This window comes from Struthio camelus, chromosome 1 (genome assembly GCF_040807025.1).
Source record: "Struthio camelus isolate bStrCam1 chromosome 1, bStrCam1.hap1, whole genome shotgun sequence".
In the NCBI taxonomy this organism is placed as follows: domain Eukaryota; kingdom Metazoa; phylum Chordata; class Aves; order Struthioniformes; family Struthionidae; genus Struthio; species Struthio camelus.
This window is the reverse complement of record NC_090942.1, coordinates 245,044-259,686: the sequence shown is the minus strand read 5'-3', so window position 1 is coordinate 259,686 and position 14,643 is coordinate 245,044. Positions and strand designations below refer to the sequence as shown.

The window sequence follows — 14,643 nt, the reverse complement described above, 5'->3', positions numbered from 1 at the left end:
TCAGGGGGGCCTTGCTGTGTCACACAAAAACCACTTGCACCTCATGGCCTGACCCAGCTAGCCCCACGTGGATAACAGGTCCCAACGTAACAGCCCACGCCACAAGGACACCACATCCTAGCACAACCTGCCACCTCTGAAGCACTGTGAGGTCCCACAGCCCGCAGGAGAACCATCCCCACCACTCCTGGTACACCCTGCGGAGCTACAACACCCCACTACAGCACACGGCTGCAAAAATACACACTGCTTTCTAACAGCCGCCCCACACCCTCCGCGGATACACTGCGCCCTTCCACAGCGCCCGCTGTCTCACAGGCCAACAGATGCACTGTGCCCCGTGGTAGCAACCTGCTGTGCCACCCTGGTTTCACCAGCGCCTGGTGCCCCTCGTGCCACGCACATGCGCTGCCCCCACATCGCAGCTGCTGGGCCGATGCACGCGATGCACAGCGCCTGCTGCGTCACACCTCGACTCCCTGCCGGTGACGCCTGCGTATCGTGCCTGTGGCTGTGGCACTGCGGTCCTGTGCACACCGTGCCTGCCGCGCCACCGCTCGGCACGGCTGTCTGCTCAGCACACGCTGCAGCCCGCCGCGCGGCACCGGGGCCGGACGCCCCAAACCCGCAGGTGTCCCATCTGCACCGCGCTCAGCCCGCGCACATCCACGCCCGGCCGGTCCCTGCCCGGCCCCGCTCCTCTGCTCCGCCGTCACGGCCCCGCGCTGCGCTGCGGCCCCCGCTCCCACGGCCGTGCCAGTGCCAGTGCCAGTGCCGGAGCCCCCGAGCCGCTCACAGCCTCGGTGTCGGCCGCGCTCGGGGCAGGCGGCCCCCGCCGAGCGCTCGGTGGGGCTGCCCGGGCCGCTCCGCCGCCTCCTCCCGGCTCGGTGGGGCGCCGGGAACCGCAGCGGGGGGCCGGGAGCGGGGTCTGGGGGTCGGGAGCGGGGACCGGAGCCGTCCTGCCGGCCCCCCCCACCCGGCGGTGCAAAGTTTGCCCGGGTGGTGCCAGCCCGGCGGTGGGGAGCAGGCGGGCGCCGTTCCGGGAGCCGGTGCCGGGGTGCGGGTCGGGGCTGGGGTGCGGGACAGGGTACGGGTTGGGGTGCGGGTCAGGGTGCAGGATGGGACCGGGGTCGGGACTGGGGTGAGGGTCAGGGCCGGGGTGCGGGTTGGGGTGCGGGTGGGGGTGCAGGACGGGACCGGGGTCGGGACTGGGGTGTGGGTCGGGGTGCAGGACAGGACCGGGGTTTGGATGGGGGTGCGAGTCAGGGTGCGGGTCGGGACCGGGGTGCAGGACGGGGAGCAGGTCAAGGTGCAGGACGGGACCGGGGTGCAGGTCGGGACTGGGGTCGGGACTGGGGTGTGGGTCGGGGTGCAGGACGGGACCGGGGTTTGGATGGGGGTGCGAGTCAGGGTGCGGGTTGGGACCGGGGTGCAGGACGGGGAGCAGGTCAAGGTGCAGGACGGGACCGGGGTGCAGGTCGGGACTGGGGTCGGGACTGGGGTGCGGGTGCCGGGGTGCGGGTCGGGGCTGGGGTGCGGGTCGGGGAGCAGGTCAAGGTGCAGGACGGGACCGGGGTGCGGGCCGGGGTCGGGGCCGGGGTCCGGACCGGGGTCGGGGCCGGGGTGCGGGCGGGCACTCACCGTCTGCTGGAGGTCGGGGATGCCGATGCGGACGACGATGGCGCCGGGCGCGGGCTCCTCCATGCGCGCCGGGGCCGCCAGCTTGGGGGAGCGGGGCCCGCCGGGGGCCCGGGCCGGGTCGCGCCGCGTCTCCTCCCGCAGGCCGGCGCCCGGCTCCCCGGCGGCGGCGGCGGCGCGGGGCTGGCGCTCCGGCGGCGGCGGCGGCTCCGGCGGCGGCGGCTCCGGGCTCTCATGCTTGCTGCCGGCGGGGCTCAGAGGCATGCTCCGTGCGGCGCGGCGGGGCGGCCCGGCACCGGCACCGGCACCGGCGCCGGCAGCGGCAGCGGCAGCGGCAGCGGCACCGGGGGCCCTGCGGGAGACACGCGGTGAGCGCGGCCGCCGGGACCCCGCGGGCACCCCACGCGCGGACCTCGCGGGGACCCCCAGCCCGGCGGGGGCCCTGCGGAGGAGCCCGCCCACCCCACGCGGGGTCCCCATCTCCGGGCCCCCCCCGGGAGCCCCCGCCCCGCGCAGGGGTCTCGCGGGGACACCCCACGCGGGGTCCCCACGGCAAGGACCTCGCCGGGACCCCCCCCAGAGAAATCTTCATGCCAGGGACCTTGTAGAGGACCCCCACGGGGTCCCCACGACAGGGACCTCGCTGGGACCCCCCCACACAGAGATCCTCATGCCAGAGACGTTGTAGAGGACCCCCACGGGGATCCCCACGGCAGGGACCTCGCCGGGACCCCCCCACACTGAGATCCTCATGCCAGGGACCTTGTAGAGGACCCCCACGGGGATCCCCACGGCAGGGACCTCGCCGGGACCCCCCCACACTGAGATCCTCATGCCAGGGACCTTGTAGAGGACCCCCACGAGGATCCCCACGGCAGGGACCTCGCCAGGACACCTCCCCCACACAGAGATCCGCATGCCAGGGACCTTGTAGAGGACCCCCACGCACTCCTTACAGGCACCCCACAGCGTGGACCTCGCAGGGGGACCCACCCCACACGCAGGGACCTCCCAGGGGAAGGGACCAAGGGACCCAAGGGACCTCCCGCCCCACGCAGGAATCTTGCTGGGACACTCCCCACACAGTGATCCCCACGGCAGGGACCTTGCAGAGGGTCCTCATGCCCCACACAGGCACTCGTGGCAGGGACCTCACAGGGGAACCTGCTCCCCACACGGGGGCTTCCGGGGGAACCCCTGCCCATGCAGGAATCTCCCAGAGACCCCCCTCATGGGCTTCCCCACAGCAGGGACCTCGCGAGGACACCACCCCCAGGCAAGGACTTTGCAGAGGACCACCCCCACCCCACATGGGAATCGCTATGCCTGAGACTACATGGGGATGCCCCCCCCTTATGCAGGGAACCTGTCTGCCCTCCCAACAGGGATCCCCATCGCATGGTACCACTCACCCCACACAGGGATCCCCACAAGTGGCCTCCCCCCAGCAGGGGCCAACTCCCTCAGCCCCCATGGTGGGCACAGCTCCCAGTGCAGTGGCTCCCACCAGCCACCCAGAAGGGACCCCCATCCTGGCAGAGGGGCTGGGCAGCAAAGCATGCCCCCCCCCACCCCAGGCTGCCCCCCATCCCAGGCACATGGGTACCCAGAGCTTCTGCTCATCCAGGGAGGACTTGGGGAGCAGTGCATGCATCTGAGCTGGCACAGAGGATCTTGCACAGCGCCCCAGGGCAGAGGATGGGTTGTCCCAGTTTCTGGGGCTTGCTCTGCTCCTTAGCTCCAGGGGCATCAACTGTCTCCTCTCCACACCACCACTACTACCTGCAGTTTGTCCCAGTGTCCCTATCACCATTCTGCTACCATAATCCTCCATCCCCACATCTGCACCAGCATATCTGGAGGGCCTGCCTGGCTCATTCCCTGTCTGCAAGGGGGCGGTCATGCAAGGCTGGACGTGAGCAGCACCAGTAGATGTGACTTGGGGATGTGACCCTCTGCTTGTCTCTGGATTTTGCAGGGAAAGGTCTCAGTTCTGGCCTGGAACTGTTCATCCTGCAGGTGTTGGAGTGCTGCGAGGTCCTAGCCATGGAGAGCCCTGCTCAGATGCGGGCGCTGCCCAGGACACTGCTGTGCATGTCAGCAAACAGCCGGGCTGGACCCTGGGCTGCTGACTCCAGCAGCACCTTCACCAACCCGTTGGGCAAGGGGTAGGCGCTGTCTGCTGAGGGCTTCCTAAACTGGCCCATGCTAGGACTACAGGGTGCAGCAGTGTCCTTGTCCCAAGGCTTTGGGAGTGGGTGGATGGGTGACTTGTGATCCCCCACCCCCTGCCCCGAGACTTGTCTCAGTCAAAGCTGCCACGTGCACACACTGTAGTAGTGACAGTCACAGCTACCGTTAGCTCCAGTGCACAGAGCACATAGTCAAGCAGCCACCGCTAACAGTTGCTATTTCTGCCAATCCCCATGCCAGTGAGGACTAATTAAAGACAGGAGGACCCTGCCTGCCCAGCAGGTCAAGTCCTTGCTCCAAGGCAAAGACAGGCCAGTTAAGCAGATGGGATACTGGGCTGAGCCCTTGAGAACTGTGCTTGGGACTGTGTCCTGTGCCTCACTGGCTGGGATTCAAGGCTTTAATCCTCAAATAGAAATAGCCCCCAAACCACTGAGAGCTGGAGAGATTTACGGTATGGCCTGGATCTGTCCAGGAAATGACTAATGGATCTTCCTTCAGCTCTCCCACCCTGAGGCCGAGGGACTGCACGAGGCAGGCATCAGCAAGAGCCTGACTCTGCCAGGGCAGCCCAGCCCCAAGCAACTCTCCCAGCTCGAGCAGCATCTGCTGCAAATGTCCTGCCCAGGCGGAATAGATGAGACAGACGGAGAAGGCTACATCCACAGACCTGGAAGTCCAGGGTCTCAGGGGGAGGGGGCAGAAGGATCAGCACTGCAACTCCATGGCACTAGCCTCAAAACTCAGAAATTGTGGGCTGATCGTGACAAAACCAATGAGATCACCCCAGAAGGAACTCCTTCTTCCTTTTCCTTCTACTCACACCTGCACCCGGTCTTTGGAGAGCTGCAAGTCCTGGTCTGTCTGCTGCTGCTTTCACAGCTGCAAGGCAACATGGAGTCTCCAGCTTCTCCTGCATTCCCTTCATCCCAGGCTCTCAATGATGCCCTGGCATGGGCTGAGCCACAAAGGTGCATGGATGAGCAGACACAGTAACACGACAATCTCAGTCATCCCCAACCAGTCCCTTCTTAAGGTATGACGAAATGCCCTTGCCCAGCAGCACAGGAAGCTTAAAACATCACACTGCAGGCTGCACATCTCCCTGGGGTCTCTTGGACCCTGGGGTCCGAGATCAGATCTCTAGGATGGCAGTAGGGAGAGAGGAGGCAGGACTGGTGGCTTTGAAAAGTGTCCTGCACCCAGCACATGCCTAAGCCCCATGCTGGGTGTGCCCAGGCCCCAGACAAAGGCAGGCTGAACTGCAGCTCTGCAAAGAACACGCTGGGACTGAGCAGAGTGTGGATCTCCAGTGACGGGACACTGACTTTGAAGCAGTAAAAGTCACTTTGCCATAGGGCTATAGGGAATAGGCTGGGCTCTTAAGTTTTGAGTCAGGACATTAGGGACGAGGTGGGGCTGGTAAAGGGAAAGAATGTGCATGAAATGACCAATGAGTCACAAACAGCTGAGACGTGAGCATTGGGCTGAGATCCCTCACAGTACAAAAGATAAAGGAGTAAGAGTGTTCAGGAAGGGAGCAGGCAAAAAATATCTGTAGAACAAAGGGCCAGAAAGTGAAACATGGAAAGACTGAACTTGAAAGCCAGCAGCCATGGACTGCACATGGTAAAGTCAGAGTTGTCCTGAGCAGAGAAACGGCTCAAGACTGAACAAGCCTCGATGAAACAAATAACCACGAGCTCGTGTCCACAGTGCCTCTCATAGTACGTCCCACCAGCAGACTCAGCTCTTGCGCAGAGAGTGCCCCTTTAGTCTCATGGGACAGGTGGGGGTGGCACAACATTCAGAGAGGCAGGCAGGTTCTTATGCACACACCATCTACATCAGGAGATGCAGCAGGACCAGGAGGTACAGCACGCGGCCGGTCCCAGGCAGACCAGCCCAGAGCCTGCCCCAGGGAGTGCTCAGTGTCCTGCAGTGAGGAGCTCACACAGACAGAGGCACCAAGAAGCCTCTGAGATGGGGACCACATAGACCAAGACGTGCTGGTTTGACCCAGCACAACCAGTTAATGACCACAAGAGCCAGTTGTCAAAAATCTCAATGGATGATTTCCCTCAGCAAAGGGCTTTTCTTCCCTTTGTTGGGGAAATGCTCTGGACCAACAGGACGTTGAGGGTGCAGGAAGGGGGGCTGAAGGGCGGTGGGTCTGTACAAAGGACACGGTGCTGCATGGCAAGGCCAGGAGATGGGCCAGCGAAGGGGACCACATCGGAAGTCCCAGCCTGGGATTCCTCCTTGAGGCTGGCTGTTGGGCTGGCAGTGACCTGGGATGCAGCTGCCTTGGGATGGGCAGAGCTTCTCCAGACATTGTATGTGCAATGTTCTGCCTGCCTCATCTCCTGGCCTGAAAGTAGCTGGAAGGTTGAATGCAAATCACCACCGCGTCCAGCTCCGGAGGTGGTGACTGGCACAAAATGCGAGGCTAGGACTGGGTCTGGGCCTGACTTTTATTAGTGACTGGCTAAAAAGGAACAAACGGCACATTAACAAAGTATGATATGAAATTGGGAGGAGCTCTAACAGAAGAAAGGCAAGAGAATTTATATAAAAGGCCCTAAAGAGGTTAGAAACAAGAGCGAGAGGAACATGAAATTCTGCTTGGAAAAATGCACATAATCCATAAGGAGATAAATAATCAGAGAAGCAAATCACTCATTGTCTGACTGCACCCCATGGGCATACATCCACATGCAGGCACATGGACCTGGAACAAACTGCAGCGCGTACTTGTGTACACACTCACATGTACGCAACGGAGCAGGAATGTCCCCCTGCAGCTGGTACACATGTGTGCATACGCACCTTCATGGAGCAGGCCAGGATCTGTGTCAGGCACACAAATGCATATGCTCACATATTGCACAAATGCAAGCACACACTCACCCCGTGGAACAGAGGGTGACCTCATGCACACAGACATACAGAGTGAACAGGAACACACACACACACACACACACACACACACACACACACACGGCAGGACGTGCCCTGGCATGAGGCAGCTCTGAATGCCTGCCTTGGGACATATACTTTGCATTAGAAACTGCGTTCCCACAAAGAGATTTAGAAGCTGAAGGAAGGCTGGAGGTCAATACAGAGGAACACCTTGAATGGAGACCCATCTGCCCAAAGGTGCTGTGGAAGGATCCTGAGCTCTAGGGCCATGCCCATGCCATGCAGGCAGGGGCACACCTCACCGACAGCAGGCACCATTCTGCACAAGACCTTCCCAGAACAACCGCTTTTTTCTAAATGTGCACTGCAGCATTGGAACCTGGTTCCTACCTGCTGTTTTCCTCCCTCTGCCACATCACTGCAAAAGGATTTAAGTGAGAGCAAAGTCACAACTGTCCCTTTGTGTTGTCTCAGCGCAGCTTCAGCCACCCTCAGTTCCCATCCTGCAGCATCAAGCCAAACAGGCCAGGATTTAGCCTGTAAATCAGTCCTGCAACCATGGTGTCCCAGGTGTCATGGGTGGCTCTGGCTCATGACCTCTCTGTGGCAAATTTCCCCCCGCGCAGCCTGGCATACGCGCTCATCTGAGCACACTGGCAGGGCAGAGCCTGCTCTTTACTGCCTATAGTTCCACTTGACTATTGCTGTTCAATGATTTTATTTCTTTTTTTGTTATTTCACTAGGGGGAGAAATTAAATGCTCCAGATGGTAATTGTCAGGATTATTCTTGCTTTTTTTCCAGTCTTCTGGTACCTCATTAGTTCTTGATAATGTCTAAAATACAACTGTCAGTGGTTGGAAAAATGCATTGGCCACCCCCACCCCCAAAATCCAATACAGACTTGCAGAGTCATTCACATTCATTTTCTCTTATTAAATCAACTGCTCTGCCGAAGAAAAAAAAATCACTTATCTTGAAAAAAAAACAAGTTGGGTATCTTAGAAATTATAATCCAATGATTCTTATTCTAATACCAGGAAAAAATGGATGAAAAACCATCAGAGCTATAAAAATCCTTCAAGACTTTATAGAGACAAGAACAAATGAGTAATGTTTCCATCAAAAAAAGTTGTGCCGCACTAGTCTAGTAGAGCTCCCTGCATGTGCCAGCAGGAGCACAGGTAAATGAAACCCAGCATAGAGCAGTTTATTTGGATTTCAAAATACTCCTTGCAATAATCCTCACAAGAGGTCATGAACTTTTAGCTCTTAGGCTGTGAGAAACAGTGTTCCCTGATTACGGGCCCACTTGCCACCACTGAGGGTGTTGCAGAGCCCAGGGTTCCGGTCTCCTCGCTACCTCTCGCAGGTCCTCCCTGAAGGGGCACCACCATGGGGCCCATTCTGTACTACACTGCTGACCACCACATTGGCAGCCTCCAGGAGCTCTCCACCCAGGCTCTGAATTAGCAGCAATACAGAATTACGGCTGTGGCTAGGTGCTGTCATTGAGGTGGTTCTCCCTGTGCATGGAAGGCATTCACTTGGGAGCGTCCTGAAAATGCTCCGTGTTGCCACCAAGGTGGGACCTAGACAGGGGCAGCAGGAAAGATTTGAGAAAGGCAAGCAGCCCCAGGGCACGATCAAAATAGGAGGAAGAAACCCTGGTGTGCCACAGCGCAGGTGCCAGCTGGAACTGCCTCCAAGATGGGGGAGTCACGTGCCCAACTGGGACCTCCAGGGTGAAGAACAGGCAAAAGGAGCACGGGAAGAGCCCCATGAGGGGGAAGATCCCTGCCTGTCGTCAGCATTGGTGCTGGTGGTCCGGGCAAGCCCAGAACTGCAGGGAGCGAGCCAGCCCCACACAAGACTGCGGCAGGTTGGGAGGCTACTCTTTGCATCCTCGAGGAAGGTCCTGCTGGCACACCAGGCCCAGGTGTCATGTCTGAAACTCTCTCACCAAACTCCTTTGTCCAGGTCTCCTCGTGCCTGGAAAGCTGTTTCAGACCTTTCTTTGCTGTGACGGTTAGAAAAGACCTAATTTCTAGCCCACACATTCACGGCTAGTTTACCCCATTTATTCTTGCGTCAGCATTGTCTGTTAGCCTGTACAGCAGTTCTCACCTCCTTTCTTTATGTAAGTGTTTATATACATATCACAGGCAGTACTGAGATCCACACTCAGATTTCACTTTTCAGGCTAAACAAGTGCAGCCTATGCAGTCTCCTCTTGCAAGCAGACCCCCTTCCCTGAGAGCCACAGGCATGCTGCAAGCTAGCACATTTGGGGAACTGAAACAGACTCACAAGGGACCCTACAGAAGCAGGGTCCTGGTCATAGTGAGCGCACCACATTCACAGTTTGGGTTCCTACTTAAGGACACAAAATAATGCACTTCCAAAGGAGTCCTCTGCACAGCTCGTGCCTTTCTGGGCTTCAAAACCCTTGTTGCCCAGGGCACACATCACAGGGAGGTGTCCGCTCCTGCCCAAGCAGCAGTCCCACCGATGCGAGCAGCTTGCCTGGGAGCACAGGGAACAGGACAAGGATAACAACGGCTGCCATGGCCTTACAGCAATATGTCTCAGCATGGAGGCAAAGCAGAGCCGCACCACCTGCATTTTCCACTGCAGGGGCCGTTGGATACCCAGGTATCATGGCCACAAATACCTGAGTGGGTTACCTTCTGCCCAGCCACGTTGTCCCCTTGTAGAAACCCACAAACACCAGTCTACTACAACAAGCAACGCAGCCTGCCTGGGCCTGGCAAGTTCTCCCTGGCTGAATCAGGGTTAAATTTCTTCCCCTTTCCAATGCCTGCTTTTCCATGCACAGCAGGCCTGTTGGTGCGCAGATGCTACGGTGTGATTTCCTCCAGGTTTTTGCCTGAAGCTTCACTTCTCCATTCACATGCCCAGTGACTCTGATGTTCCCATAAGGCCTGGCCCCTTTAGGAACAGGGTCTCGCCAGACATGGCATGCTGCATGGGAGCACCTGGCTCCACCGCATCCTCAGGTGTGCCGGCACAGCAAGGGCTGGAGCTTGGCTCGCATTAAAGGCGGCTGCAGGTGGCTGCTCACCAGCACAAGTGCTACTGTCCTGAGAGACAGCAAGGTGTGATAGATACTATAGCACTAAGCTTGACAGAGACCTGGAACTTGATCGTGCTGTTCTGGAGGAGAAGCACACGCACGCAGCTCCCACCCGCAGCGGCAGGCTGGCAGGGGACAAGCTGCACCAGGTCCCTGCGCTCCAGGGCTCCTTGCGCTGCATCAGGGTGTGGGTGGGTACAGCACGAGCAGGAGCTGAGAGGAGATTTGGCCTCCTGCTGGGGTGTCGCTGCTGGGGCAGGTGCAGAGAGGCACCCATGGGACTGACCCTGCTGGCAACACTGGGAACGGGACCCCTGCTAGGGGGCTGTTGCAGTTGCAGGGGGAGAGCTGTTGGGGTACCACCGCTCCCTTGCTGCTGCGGAAAGCATTGACCTGGACAGACTTCACCTGACCTCCTCCAGACCAGCAGCATGACAGCTGCGCAGGGGAGACGACAGCATTTCTCTCCACCTGCACCGACATCAGCCCTGCCCTGCCAGACTCCCGCGGACACAGTCGCAGAGCCGCAGGCAACGCTCGCTCCACCAGAGACCAGACCCAGCTCCTGCTCCGACAGCTCAAGCTCTCTAAGTCTCCCGCACCATCCCAGAGTCCCGTTCCTGCAGCAGCACCGAGCCTGGCCCAGCTCTTCGCGCAGGTGCTGTGCAAGCCCATCGTCCCCCCGGGGTCCTCCCAGGACCAGGGAGCCCCCGGTCCGAGGTGGGACAGCCCAGCCGAGCCCCGGCCCCCCACGCCGCTGCAGGCAGTCAAGGCCTCACCTCGACGGGTCGGGGAGCGTCCGCTCTCGCTCGGCTGGCTGCGCCCATGGGACAAGCGCAGAGCCGGTCCTCTCGCACAGGCCAGACGTTACTGATTTACCAGGGGAGGCTGTGGCGGCGCGGGAACGCGCGGTCGATGGCGTCAGGGGCTGGGACGGCCCGCGTGGCCTGCCGGGGGGCGATGGGGGAGGCTGCAGGGCTGCGGCTGCCCTGCCCCACCGCCGAGCCCCGGGCACGCCGGCGGCCCGCGGCGCTCACGGGCTGCCCTCCTGCTCGCCCCGGGCTGCTCTTCGGTGCCTCGCCAGCTCTGCGCCGGGGTAGCCTGAGGACAGGGCCAAGTCAGGCCCTGCCCGGAGCCAGAGCTCCGCGATGCTGGAGCCGTCCTCAGGCGCTTATCTGGGCACAGGCAGGTCTGCCGGCCCTGCTGTTTGCCATGGCTCCGTCCCAGCCCCACGTGACGGCTAGCACGAAGCTGTTTGCGCCAGCCTAGCCTTGTCCTTTGCCACCGCCGCCCACGTCCTCCAGAACTGACCCACGGGCCGGCCCCCCTGCCCCACGTGGGCGCCCGACGTGGTGCTGACCTGGGGCCGCCCGCTGCGCCCAGGCCGGGCTGTGCCCACACCTGCCTCCACGCCGGGCTGCCGGATCACCGCTTCTGCCCAGAGGAGGCCTTGCACGCCTCCTCCATCCCTCGCTGTCGGGCAGGCCGGCGGGAAGGCGGCCAGGCTCCCGCGCTGGCAGGACGGTCAGCGCCATCGCACCCTGCCGACCGCTCGCTGCGGCCTCCGCCGCCGCAGAGGGTGGACGGCCGCCCTGCCTCTCTGCCCGCACCCGGTGAAGGGGCGCAGCACATCCGACACGGCTCTCCCAGGGTTTGCTGTGCCCTGCCTGCGGCAGGGGCATCTCGCAGGGAAGGGAGAGGGACCTTCACTCCAGGGCTGAGCAAGGGGCACACGGCTGGCCGGGTGAGGGGAGCGCTGTGCCCCCAGGCCGAGTGGCAGGAGGCACAGCGCTCGTCAGGACTGAAAAGCTCAGTCTTCCTCTCCCCAGCCAGCTCCAGCCCCTCCTTGCAGACCCTCCCCAGCAAGGAGCGGAGCAGAGCGGAGAGGAGCACTCATTGATCAGCCTGTGTGTGGCTGCAGTGTCCTACAGGGTCTGATGGGTAATGCTACTGCCAATTGATTTTCCCTCTCTCCGTTTGACAAGGTTAGTGGGTCACTGGGGATGTGCAAGCGATTAAAGAGGAAGTCCCGCAGCACGCCGCTCTCATGAGCAAACCTGCTGTACCATCACTTGGCTTTCCCACAGTGAGGACAGAGGGATGCCAACTCCAAGAAGGGTCAGGAGCAGCAGGATCAGCAGCAAGCATCCTAGGCCCATGCAGGCCCTGGGAGATCTGCAGCTCATCTGTCTCTGAGTGCCCAGACAGGGGCAGAGAGAGGAGAGGAGACCTGAAGCCCCTCAGCGCACAGAGATGGGGGCAGCTGCAGCGCCTGGCTGGGGGCAATGTGCACTGGATCCTGTCTGCAGCACATGGGGGCAATAGCAGGAAGGGCGTCTTTGGCACACTGGTTTCCAAGCATTATTCCTAGCAGTTGTGCTGCAAGCCTGCAGCTCCTCATCGCTCCCCACTTGTGCCGTGTCCTCCTGCAGGAGAGGAGCGCCATGCTCAGCCCCAAGCAAGTGCAGCACTTTGAAACCACACAAACTGATTCTCAGTTGGCCTAAACTCTCCTGCCTGGCCAAAGCAAAGGCTTTCTGCTCGCTCCTGTCTCAGCCAGAGCTGACTCTTCAGGTGAACAGGACAGACACGGTAAACTCTGATCCAAGACATATGTGTTCCCTCCCTGGCTCGCCATCCTGGCACAGATCCTGACTGCCTTCCTCCCACGGGGCAGCGCATCCCCAGCCCCACACACGAGGGCAATGCCAGCCCCAGCACCGCCCCAGCACCTGCAGGGAGACAGGACTGCCCCTGCACGGGAATAGGCCAGATCCCTCGGTGGCCTGGCAGGCAGCAGAGCCTCCTGACAGCCCACGGCTGCAGGGACATCCCAGTGCAAAGCAGAGTGGAGCAGGCGCATGAGGCCCAGCCAGGCCCCTGCCCCAGCAGGAGAGGACAAGGACCCGCTGGCTGGTACCGGCGGAGAGGACGGAGCGTGGGCCGGCAGACCATCTGCAGCCCACGCGCTGGGTGTGGTGCTGTCTGGTGCCCGGCTCGGCACCGCTGCACCACCCTGAGCACAGCCCTGAGCAGCACAGCAACCTCCGGGCTCAGCCCAGCCCGCCGCCCGGCCACGCGTCCCCCTTCCCTCGGCAGCCAGAGCCGGGCAGGTGGGATGTCGGTCCGCAAGCAGAACAGCCCGTTTGCGCTGAGGCTGCGTGACAGGCATCTCAGCAGCAATGTCAGGATACAGCGCTTTGGTCCTCCTATACTTATCCCCGTCCTCAGTGAAGCAGCCTTTCCTTAGCCTTCTCCGCGCAGTGAGCACCCAGCCAGCACCGCCAGCGATGTGGCACCCTGGCATCCCCCGACGGGGCAGCTGTCCCTGCAGGGGACCATCCTGACACAGGGACGGTCCTGCAACGGGGGGAGCCACGAAACCTGGAGGAAGGCAGAGATGGCCAGGGACCTTGCAGCCTGCAGGGCCTGTTCCCCTGTGATGCAGCCGGGATCTGCAGCTCCATGTGCCATGAGGGCACCTCATGGGACCTGGCACTGCTGACGCAGGCTGCAGATGTTGCTTTGGCAGGGCACGTGTCCCCAGAGCCCCCTCACCACGGGGCAGGGCCTGCCCCAGCCTGTCCCACCCGTGAGTTTCCCCTGTCCTGGGCAGGACAGCGCACGGCTGGTCCAGCCCCCAGGTCCTCGGCACTCACACAGCCCAGCCTCTGCCCACGGCTGCAGCAGCCCAGCTCTGAGCGCTGCCCACACGGCCTCTCCCAGCCGCGGGAATGTCTCTCTGTTGCTCCAAGCTGGATCCCGGGGACACTGTAGGGCAGTTGCCATGAGAACAGCCTCACTGGGAGTCACCGGGGATCCTGGGGGCTTCAGCACACTCTCGCCACTGTAACTCCGGGAGCCGAGCAGTGTGCGTAGCCATAGGAACGTCACTTAACACAGTCACCTTGGCAACCACAGCAGCACGCTCTCGTGTAGCACGTGCGAAGCCCTGTGCACCCACGGTCAGGGTCCCCAGCTCCTGCACCCACGTCACTGCCTGGTGCCGCCCCAGCTAGCAGGTCACGATGCTCTGCACGACCAGTGGGCCTGGGACAGGCCTCTGTGCCAAGACCCTCACTGACAGCTCTGCACCGTTCAGAGCACCACGAGAGCACTTGGAAACCATCACCATGAGCAGAGCACGGAGTCAGACCAGCCTGGCCACGCAATCCTCTGCCTGGAGGTGTCCACGGGACAGACTGGCATCTCTCCACCCCTAAAGTCATTGCCCCCACCATCACCATTGCTCCATCCTCGTGTGGAGCCAAAGCATGAGGACATCTCACCCCAGCCCACCGATGCAGGAGAGGAGTGTGTCTGGCTGAGGAACATGCAAGCACACAGCCAGGAAGAGCAAGGCCCTGGTGTCTGCGCCAACCTGGGCAGGGAGCAGAAAGCACATCTGCTCCTTCCACTTCCCCGCACCATCGCTGCGCACAGCTAGGGGTAAGTACAGCCCCAGGAAGGTGGTGCAGCCCAGACCGAGCCACTGAGCCTTAGGTCCCCAAAGCTCCTGCTGTTGTCCCTGCAAACACCCGTGTCCTGGGGGCAGCAGGCACAGACCCACAGCAGCACAGCCAGGCAAACATCCAGCCCCTTGATGCGTGAGCGATGCCACGGCCTGGCTGACCATGCCTGCCATCCTGCACTGCCCTGCACTGCCCTACAGGCACAGACTTTGCAGGTGCCCTGTACCACAGGGCGCAGTCATGCACCACTTCCCAGGCCGACCCTCCTTGCTCTGGCTCAGGAGCAGCACAAGGCAGCAGGAGGCACAAAACCCGAGGAGTA

The 14,643-nt window shown here is 61.3% G+C and overlaps 1 protein-coding gene across 11 annotated transcripts in view; it reads right to left on the bottom strand.

The window, feature by feature from the left end:
* The window catches only part of SHANK3 (SH3 and multiple ankyrin repeat domains 3), a 385,552-nt gene extending 383,635 nt beyond the window's left edge, over window positions 1–1,917 (bottom strand). For 10 of the 11 annotated variants that reach the window (XM_068937137.1, XM_068937086.1, XM_068937414.1 and 7 more), the window contains exon 1: window positions 1,642–1,768. In XM_068937137.1, the coding sequence (XP_068793238.1) occupies window positions 1,642–1,704 (63 nt within the window). In that variant the 5' untranslated portion in view covers window positions 1,705–1,768. Of the gene's footprint in view, window positions 1–1,641 lie in introns of all 11 variants that reach the window. The other variant, XM_068937006.1, reaches the window with a different exon arrangement.
* Between the last annotated feature and the right edge of the window lie 12,726 nt (window positions 1,918–14,643).